This window comes from Morone saxatilis, unplaced genomic scaffold (assembly GCF_004916995.1).
Source record: "Morone saxatilis isolate NCDOM2014 unplaced genomic scaffold, NCSU_SB_2.0 Contig2, whole genome shotgun sequence".
In the NCBI taxonomy this organism is placed as follows: domain Eukaryota; kingdom Metazoa; phylum Chordata; class Actinopteri; family Moronidae; genus Morone; species Morone saxatilis.
This window is the reverse complement of record NW_023339762.1, coordinates 8,888,188-8,899,032: the sequence shown is the minus strand read 5'-3', so window position 1 is coordinate 8,899,032 and position 10,845 is coordinate 8,888,188. Positions and strand designations below refer to the sequence as shown.

General features: G+C 41.4%; 1 protein-coding gene across 1 annotated transcript in view; it reads left to right on the top strand.

Annotated features, from left to right (window-relative positions):
• The window catches only part of LOC118330340 (unconventional myosin-IXAa-like), a 127,874-nt gene that overhangs the window by 25,282 nt on the left and 91,747 nt on the right, over nt 1–10,845 (top strand). The window contains exon 2 of the mRNA XM_035664832.1: nt 7,684–8,653. Coding sequence (XP_035520725.1) covers nt 7,751–8,653 — 903 coding nt within the window. The 5' untranslated portion in view covers nt 7,684–7,750. The remainder of the gene's footprint in view (nt 1–7,683; nt 8,654–10,845) is intronic.

The window sequence follows — 10,845 nt, the reverse complement described above, 5'->3', positions numbered from 1 at the left end:
CTCCTCTCCTCTTCTTCTTCTTCTTGTTTCTCCTCTCAACATACAGTATATTTTGTTGTATATGTTCATTGTCATCTTCTCTCCACATCACAAGTATGAGTGTTTTTTAGCATCAGTACAGTAATTGCAACTTGCACATTCATTTTTCCTTTGCATATTCACACACACACACGCGTACACACACTCCATAGCGCTGCACTGAAAGACACGGCACTATGTCTCAGCGTGCACTAGATTCTGGCAAATGTTTGTGTCTGTGTGGGCTCAGTTCCTGTGAGCTCTGCTGGTCTGCTGGAATTCAGGAATTCACACACACACACACACACACACACAGAGACGCACACACAAGGCATTTATTATTTAGTATTTTTTTATATATCTTAACCTTTAACTTTCCAGGGAAAGTTGCCTGAACACATCTTCTGTTTTCCACTCTATGTCGCATTCACACGTAAAGTAAATGCTGCAGTAGCACAGTCCCAGGCTCAGTATGCCTTAAACAAACTAGGTTGTCCGACCATGAAGGCGTAAGTGTTCATACCTGTTTCGGGGGGGGGGTTGATTGAGCCATCATAGTGGGGGGCTAGATGTAATGACTGAGATACACTTTTACAGATTTGCTTCTTCCACTCTCATTTTACCACAGATCGTGTGGGTGACTTAAACATTTCTGACCTTTGAAATGTTGACCTTGTAAGGCAGCTGGACTCACAAGATCACGTGAGACTCATCGATGTTGCCAATCTATGTACTTGTGTCCAAACCACTGTGGTTCAGACCAATCGGCATCCTTTGAGGAACTGGCAGCTATGGGCATGACCTACGGGTGGGGTTTTACGCTATGTGTGTGTGATGATGTTATATCAGAACTGGAGAGTTTATTCATTGAAAGAAGAGAAAAGAACGGCACTGAAGATGTTTTCTCTCTTTTCCGGACTGACTGAATAGTTCGTACATTATTTGGTTCATTGAGCTGATCGGTTGAAGTTTGCTCATGATAGACATTGATAGACAGATGGTTCATCCAATCAACTGCTGAGTATATTTTGAAAGTGCATGCCCTTTCCAGTGTCCAACGACGACTTCCTAGATGGGTCTGTGTAACAAACCACATGCTCCAGTCAGGTTAATTTTAGGCATTAAACAACAAGCTTTTAAAAGATTTCACAAACCCGAAAAAGTCTATTATTAAGTATTATTCCGGGAATCCAGCAATATGTCAGTGTTTATTTTGATGAAAAACAGAAAAAAATCTTGTACTCAAAAACAAGACAAAAATCCAGGTAACAGTTGGACTGCATGCAAATCACACATACCTTTCTTAGTTTTGAATTCAGGCAATGTTGGTGAGATGTGTGAGCACAAGGTGTGGTTCGTCTGAGCTGATGCTCAGGGAGTCTGACTGGAGGTGTGTGTGTTGAGTAAACTTCACTGTGGATCAGCAGCAGCAGCAGCCAGAAGTGAGTAGTAAACCCACTGGGAGTTTAAAATATGCCTGTAATCTTTGAATGATCCTCTCTGATGAGTGATCAGGGGTGGAGGTAGGAAAGAATTAGTGTGTGTTAGTCACAACTCAAAGTGTAATTAAACCATGTAGTTCCTTTTCTGCAATGCAATCATCCTCAGTTTATTAAGTATAGTACAACCCTCAGTTTTGGGATGGGGGAAACAAACACACCTTCTGTGTTGAAAGACTTAAAGTTAGGTGAACATGTGTGTGTTTATGTGTGTGTGAGCACTGTTGAGGAATGCTGAGGTTTGGTGTTTATTGCTGTTATACTGGTGAGAACCGACTGTGGGAGAGGAGGGGGTGTTACTGTTTACCACTCTGAAGACTCTGAAGACCTGCAAGACGAGTTGAGCTTCTCATCTGTATTTAATATATTGGATGTGTGCCTGTCCCTGGCAGCTTTCCTTGCTTTTATATGATCTTAAAGACTCCCTGTATCCTCTAATGGATTTTTTGTATAGACACAGAAATTTACTGCATGTTTGCTGCCCTGCTGCTGTAAAATATCAGTTTCTATTCTCTTTCTGTGCCAAAGAAAGATCTGGAGATGTAGTAGTTTCAAAGATGAGAAACTACCTCCTCATCACAGTTTCTAGAGAGAGAAAGGGCTGCAGTGTCTGTACGTGACCAGTGGGTAGAAGAGAAGTTCATGAGTCACAAAATGTCAAGTCTCAAGTCTCTTTTTTTTTTTTTTATAAACGCATGTTTTCAAACAAAGTTTTGCAGGAACTACTAAGTCACAGAAACAGGACAATTTTGCACATTTCTGTTTGCATTTTCTCTGTATCTGAAGAACTTAGTTGCAGCTGGTGCTTCCTGGTTGTGTAAATAAAGTTCAGTGCAGTTCACCACTGCAAATTCTGCCCCAATAGTTCCTAGTCCATCGCAAAGTGCTTCAACTAAATCAGGGACTTTTATGATCAAGGGACTAAATTTACTTACTCTTTTATTTACAGCACATTTTATGATTTTGCCTTGGTGAGCTCATAGTGTATCAGCACAGACCACACATTCATTCATTCAACACAACAGCCTGATAATAAAACCATCATGTACATGACACACTTATGTGTTTTCTTTGCACTTAAACATAAATATGGAATCATCAAATGGATGTAATAACCATTGTGTAACACTAAAACTATGAGGTGTAATGATCATACATCTTGGTCATATGAAACAACTGGAATACAGTAAGTTGGCCAATCTACAGTAGCAGGATTGCATAACAAATTCACACTAACTTCACTCATAACCTGCCTCACAAGTCTGCAAATGCCTTCTGTTAGGAGAGGCACGTTTGTATGATTTACAGTCTCAATAGAAACACATACAGTGAGGAATACTATCCTGAGGAGTAATGTCTGAAGTTGTTAGTAGTGAATCATTTAGGACAAAGCTTTTGTCTCTTATTGTTCCCTAGTCAATAATTATGAGTCTGAAGTTAATAAAGACTTATGGGTTTAACTAACGTTGCTCATATTTTATGCTTTTATCTGAACACAAAAACAAATAAATGCAATTAATACTTCCAATGCAGCAACTAATGGACAAATGCAACCACAATGTAGACTTGTAGGCTTAATGGGAGAGACAGCAAGACTGAATTCTTGGAAGTTGTAATGGACAATTCATTTATTACTTTTCAGATAATATCCATTGTCCATTATCATATATACTTACAGTAAATATCTTTAAACTTGTATTTGGTCATATATAGCTGCTTGGCATTATCTAAGTGTCTCCATTTTTTTATACTTTGATCATTTATTTAATTCTTTCAGTAATTTCTTTAAGCAAAAATGACGACATTTGCTGGTTTCAGCTTCACAATGTGCAGATTGTATGCTTTTCTTTGTCACATATGGTGAGTAAGTGAGTATTTCTGAGGTTTGGACTGTTAGTTGAACAAAATATGACATTAAAAGACATCACTTTGGCATGTAGAAAACTGTGACTGGTTGTTATTTTCTGACATTTTAGAAAATCAATGATGAAAATAATCTCTCTTCATCTTTCTTCTTCCTAAACTTACACCCTTCGCTCCTTTCTTGAATTAGATCTTCCTTCTCTCTGCCTGGATTCTTTAAATACTTAATGGGGTTACTATTTGGAACCCAGTTTTCTAACATTAGCAGTTCCTCTCCACCTAAGTGAAGACTGTGAATGTCTGTGACCTGGGGCTGAATCTGTCCACCAGTCTAATGACTGGCACACTCTCATTAAGACGTCCACTACTCTTTCAGTCTCTCTCCATTTTAGAGCACAAGCTCATTCCTCCACCACATCAGCTTATGGCCTTATCTCAACATGCTGTCAGCACTTTAGATTTGACCGTGTCAAAACAAGACATAACAAACGTTTAGCCTCCTCCACTTCACCACCTCTTTTAGTTTGTCCTCTTTCGACAACTTTCTCCTTCCCATCTCATCTCGTCTCCGCCATGTGCTTGACTTGTATCACTTTCCAGCTTAATCCATCATCATCAAAACTCCTTCAGCAATAGTTTTCGGTGTACATGCTGAATGTACAGTAAGGTCATGTCTATCCATTGTACTCTAATAGCCGTCCAGTTCCTGCCTGAATGACCTCACCGCATGCAGCTGTTTGAGGAAATGCCAGAAAAGTTTGGTGGCCAGCTTCGTAGCTGCACACATGTGATTTGTGAGACCCTTAGCTGGTATGTAACCTTGACTCCTCACTCCGACCTTTGACCCCTAAAAACCATCCATCAGTCCCCACCCCTGATGGCTCAGAGCCTGACGGCTCCTCCTGACGTCTCCTGCTGTCCAGCTTGCTGGTTCATAAAGTCTCAGCGGACAGGCTGTTGAAAGCTGACAAAGAGGTTAATATTCTCCAAACTGTTCTGAAGATACGAGTGATTTTCTGCCCCGCTCCAGTGGAGTTTGGAGGGGGTCTCAGTTTAACGCGGGGGTATTAGCTTTTGAGGCAACAATGCAGGCGAGGGAAGAATTAAACTTGTATATCCGTTTTTGGAGGGAAAAAAATGGCATTACCCGAAGTAGGGATTTAGATTGCCCTCCTATCCTTTAAACTGGTAATCCGCAATATCTTTTTATTATTTTGGTGAGATCCGTGGTGTTTTTCATGGTATTTCTAAGAGATCATTTGTGTATCAGAATAACTGATACTGTAATGTTTTCTTTCAGTTTTATGTTGATAAAATATGAATTACTGTACTGTTTTTTTCTATTTATTATAAACAAACCTCTTTTGCTTCTGAAATATCCTGCTCTGTATCAATCAGTGATAGGAAGAAGAGCAGAAAAAGCATATATCCATATTGTATCATGGTTGATTTTCCATGTTTTGTTTGTACATAATAGTGTTTCCTGCTGGTTCAGAACCTACATTTAGCTACAAAGTTCAAAATAGGTCTTATTTAATGTATTTATATTATTATATTTCTTACATTTTATCCCCTGGATTAGTGTTGCATATAAAAATGTATAACACGCAGAATATATTATTATTTAGGTATTTTTGATAGTGTGTAACGAAATATATTCAAGGTAACAGTTAGTACTTACTCACTAAAACCCACACACTCTCGCACACATACTGTACACTCCCTCTCACACTCCTGTAGCCTGTAATTCTATCTGTCATTTATTCTCATTGTGAAAGCTGTCTTTCGCCCCAAGTGGCTAATATTTTAGCACTGACCAAGGATTTGACGATGATAGTCATAAGTCACTGTTTTCCAGCGTAATGACTCACTGAGTTAGACTGAGTGCTGACGTCAGCCAGCCACAGAGAACTGATGAAGAGGGTTAGGAACCAACCAACAGGAGAGCTGAATGAAGGCTAGAACAGCTGGTTTAAGTAACTGTATCTTTATATCAACAGTGTAGATGCTCGTCGTCGTCAGATTTAGCCAGTTTAGAGTGAATTGTCAATTTAATGTTGTTTGTTAATCAATCAGTCTTACATACTACTGATCTGATTTTGAGACGCAGTTTGCGGTAGTGGTGGCCTTCATTGTTCGTTTGTTTGTTAATTTTGTATTTGCACAAGCACCACACATACCCAAAAGGAGCCCACCAGACAGCTCAAATGGACCCACAATACAAACTATTTACATTTCTGCATAATAGACTAGAACTGACCTTTTACCCATTTGAACAGCTTGTTAGTGTTCCAAGGACTGGCTGCATCAGATGCGTGGGACTTTGTTTTGAATCTTGTGTACTCTCTTTCATCTGTATCTGTTTCTCAGCTCTGTCGTCTCTGCCTCTGCTCTGTCTTTCATCCCTCACAGTTCACTGTGTTGTTTCTTATAGACACCCAGCTGTCTATTTCCTCTCTCTCTCTGTCTCTGTCTGGTGGTGGTGGTGGGCTGCTGCAGACTGCTGTAGGTGGTCAGGATCACTCCAGACAGCAGGAGGGAGAGGAGGGTCTGTCTGGGGCACTCAAAGGACGACTGGCTGGCTCATCCTCTCCATTTTTCTCTCTTTATCTATCTAGCAGACACACTTACTGTAGCTGAGAGAGCCATTGAAGAAAGTGTTATTCAGCAAAAAAGGGGAGATTATTTAAATGAGAGACTAAAAAAGCAGTGGTACATGTTTTCATTAAAATAATAACCTCAGTTAAGTCTGCATGTAAAGCCTTGAAATTGAAAACTGATCTGAAAAAGAAAGGCAATGTAGAAAAACCTGATGCATGTATTTGTTTGTTTTGATACTGAATAGCAATTGAAAATTGAAATAGAAAATAGGAAGAGATGATGAAGTTTACTGATTTAGAAAAGTAAAATTATTGACCAGAGTTGTACAACAGAGGGCAAGATGGCAACTGGCAGGGATCAACTTCATAATGGTGGTCTTTGTTTTGGCTTAAATTTTCTTTTTTACGTTTTGGGGTACTCTAGTGATCCATCCTCTTTTGGGTTCATACACAGTGATATTATGCTTAAAAGACATGCATCAAGTCCGATTTTGGCACTTTATATTGCCACAAAGACTTGTGTCCAGCAAAACCTTTCATTTTCTGCATTTTAGGTATGATACAGGACATAAGCTTCCATGGCTTCAAGGCCAGTATTAAGAACAGCTGAAAATGCAAGGGTCGGAGTAATGATTCCCTGATTATATTCCTTTCAACAAATACTGTACTGAAAATACAAGTACTGAATAAAGAAAACCGTGACAGAGATACCAGAAACAAACAAGTCAGTTTGGAACCGTTACTACCTGACACAAAACTCCCATTGTTTTGTGAAATGAGAGTCATAATTAAATTGGCACATATTTAAAGAATGCCATTCAAATACGAGATTATGTGTACTTTAAAAAACGAATAGTACCTACCTCCATCAAAATTATATTTGAAACACTTAATCCTGATTACTGACTCATCAGAATTTCTGTGTTTCTCGAGCTTCATCTCTGTCCCATAATCTTCAGCATGTTTAACAACAATAATAAACAGTTTACATCACATTTGCAGCTTTGTAGTCTGTGAAACTGGACTGTGTGTGTGTGTGTGTGTATGTATGTATGTTTAAGGAGAGAGAGAATGGAGTGCTGTGTTCACTATCAACAGGGAAGTGGTGAATTACACCATTGTGCTCTCATTACAGCCACTTTTGTGTGGAAGGTGGCAGCTGTTAATCTTGGCACACGGCTAGAGCCCTTGGATTATCACACACACACATATTCTTATTTTACACATACCAACACATCATCATCACTATATCTAACACACCACACACAAACACACACACACACACACACACACCAACACCCACCACACACACACAGGGTATGTGGCTCTGATAAGCTGGCCAGTAGCCTTTAAATTCATGAAGCAACTACTGTTCCTCATTGTTTTGAATAGCTATCAGTTCTTGTCTCTCTCTTTGACTCGTCTCATGCTCCTCTTTTGTGGTGTTTGTGATAGTAGTCCCTTATGATCCAAAACAGAAAGCCTATTGAGTCGGCCTACTGTGTCATGGGACAGATGAAATCGCCATGACTCTACTGACCCTGTTGTGACTCACTGTACTGGAAATGCCCAAGGCTGTGAGGACATAAAGTGATGTCTCAAACGACAAATTTCTCCTTTGAACCCTTGTTGTTCTGTTGCTTTGCTGCCATGTTTAACCTCTTCCATCTCTTCTCTCTCTCTCCATCTTTGTCCCCCTCCAGCTGGGATGACCTGAGTCAGTCCTCAGGGCCCAGAAAGCGGTGTGCTGATGGGACCTGCTGCGCCACCATGAGCTTACAAGATGGCGGCTGCAGCTACGCCAGCAGCGCCAACATGGCCACCACCAGTGGCAGCATGCGGCGGCGCCTGGAGGACCAGGAGTTCACCCTGCGTGTCTACCCGGGCACCCTGGCTGAGGGCACCATCTACTGCCCCGTCAGTGCTCGCAAGAACACCACAGCCGCTGAAGCCATCGAGTGCCTCATCGAACGGTTGCACCTGGAGCGAACCAAATGCTACGTGTTGGCTGAGGTGAAGGAATTCGGTGGGGAGGAATGGATCCTGAACCCTGGCGATTGCCCCGTTCAGCGGATGATGCTGTGGCCACGGAGTGCCCTGGAAAACCGCAGCGGCCTGTGCAGTGGAGACGACTACCGCTTCCTCTTGCGGGAGAAGAATCTGGATGGATCTATTCATTATGGCGGCAGCCTGCAGATGTGGCTGAGGGTGACTGAGGAGCGCCGACGCATGGTGGAGCGGGGTTTCCTACCCCAGCCTACAGGGAGCGACCCTCCGTCTGACCTCTGTACTCTTCCAGAGCTAACAGAGCGTGCCATTTTGGAAAGCCTTCGTGCACGTTTCCGCCAGGAGAAGATCTACACTTACATTGGGAGTATTCTTATTGTTATTAACCCCTTCCAGTTCCTGCCTATCTATAATCCGAAATATGTTAAATTGTACGACAACCACACACTGGGGAAACTGGACCCCCACATCTATGCTGTGGCAGATGTGGCGTATCACGCCATGCTACAGCGACGGAGGAACCAGTGCATAGTCATTTCCGGTGAGAGCGGGTCTGGGAAGACCCAGAGCACCAACTTCCTCATTCATCACCTGACTGCACTCAGCCAGAAGGGATTTGCCAGCGGGGTGGAGCAGATCATCCTGGGAGCGGGGCCTGTGTTGGAGGTAAGGACAACACCTGCAGTATTGATCAGATGTTACTGTGGATATGGTTCTGCTCATGTTGTTGGTTTGTCAGCAATAGATTTTCATTAGATTATTTCATTTTCGGGTGGTTCAGGGCTGCAGTTCCACTATTAGGTTCCACGATATATTGGAAGCAAATACACTTAGACACTTGCTTCCAAATCTTTGGTGAGTGGTGATACGATTGATATCTGATGCTGAATGGTGAACCTTTGGGTGGTATTTATTTGTGCTTTGAGTGGATTTTACCTGACTGCCTTGTATGACTGTAAGACCACCTCAGATTAGTCTAGTAGCCCTTTTCCACTGTAGGAACCTTCTCAGAAACCGACAAATATTTTTATTAATTCTTTACCTGCAGTTTGATTCAGAGGAACTTGTGTCTAAATTTAGTTCCTGGTCCTAAGTCCCTACCCTCCAACAAGGTAAACAGAAATGTGTAGAGAACTTTTTTCATGTAGTTCCAAAGGGTCCCAAGTTCCCTGGACCATGGACTTGACAAGAGCTCCTATCAGAGTCTGTCATGTAGCTTGATTGTTCTGATTTGTAATGTTGAACCTCTTAAGTGAAACACCAAGACTAGTAAGGCTCAAGTAAAGATAAAAAAATGTATGACCTTGAGACTGAGACTTGTTGTAGTGCAATAGCCGTAGGGACGCTTGAATTTAGGACTGAGATATTTTTCTATAATTGTCATGTGTTTCTTAATAAATCCTGATGTTTAGTTGTGTTTAGTGAAAAATCTCCTATCAAGCTGGTATAGCTGCACTTACTATAGCAGCAAGCTCAAGCCAAGCTGAAAGAGATTCATATGTTGCTGATTAGACACCCTGGTTGTAGAAAGGAAGTGACAAAAGCCTGTTAAAATCTGAAGAGAAGTCAGCAGGTTTTTTCTCTGACGTTGGAATGTCAGCTCATGAGATGAGGCATGAAATGGATTATAGAAACGTTCTTTTGAAACTGGAATCCCTCAAAATGGAGGGGAAACCTATATTTAGCCCGGTCTTTACCACATATGACTCTTATATATTATTTGACCCAGAAACTGGTTGTCCAATCTCTGCATTGATGGAAAAAAAAACCTAATGGAATGTCGCCTAATCCACCCTGGATTATAAATCAATAAAGGATTATGGATTATGGAATTTCATTGGGAATTTCATGTTTTGGAAAGGTCTGTTCAAGGACATTGTGTTCTTTCTAGCCTTACAAAAATGAGTCAGTGACCTCTGTACCTCCCAATAGTTTTCTGGCAGCCATTTTGTTCTACAGCACGCAGCTTCCTGTCAGGACATATGGGGATGTCATGTCAACACGCAGCTGTGCATGTTGACACCATGTGCGTCCCAGGTGGAGGTTTGTACAGTAAAACCAGGCAGTTGTACGGTCAGTTGGATATACTGTTTGTCATCTGGAAATCATGAATTACATTTCAGAACTCCTCGTTGCTTCTGGGGAAAAGTTGTAACTGCAGCTGCGTTTGTGTTTAGACTTTTCTTACGTGGGAGTAAATGGTCCCGCGTCTCCTCGTAAAAAAAATATTTCATTCAAAATTTCCTGAAAAATAGAAGCTTTGGTGGCATTTGACTACTACTTCATACAATGGCACCCATCCTAAGAAGCTCTGGCAAAATAACAAACAAGGAATGTATTACACGTGTCGAAAATGATTGGTATTTTGGCTGTGTAGCTTCATCACATAGCTGCGGTTGAACTTGACCGTCAGGCGGGCACAGTTACACTTCTGTGCAGGTGATGAAATGATGCTGTGACTGAATACCTGTCAGAGCTCAGGTGCCAGAGGCGACAGCACTGGGAGGACTGAAAGGCTTGTTTTGATAATAACACAGATAGAGGAACATTACTCTCTGAGGAACTAGATACTGTTCGGTGGCTTTTGTGCTGTGTGTGGGAGCATGACTGTGTCCCATGTTATCACTTCCCCATCAATCACCTGTCTGACCGAGCTGTGAGAAACAAAGGTGGACGGTTTATGCCACAGAGAGGAACAAGGACAGGAAAATTCCATCTTTGATTTGGTTCCAGTTTTCCAGTCCAGTCAGGTCCAGTGTGTAACATTTGGGAGGATCTATTGGCAGAGATGGAATATAATATTCATAGGTATGTTTTCATTAGTGTGTAATCTCCTGAAAATAATAGTTTTGTCACCT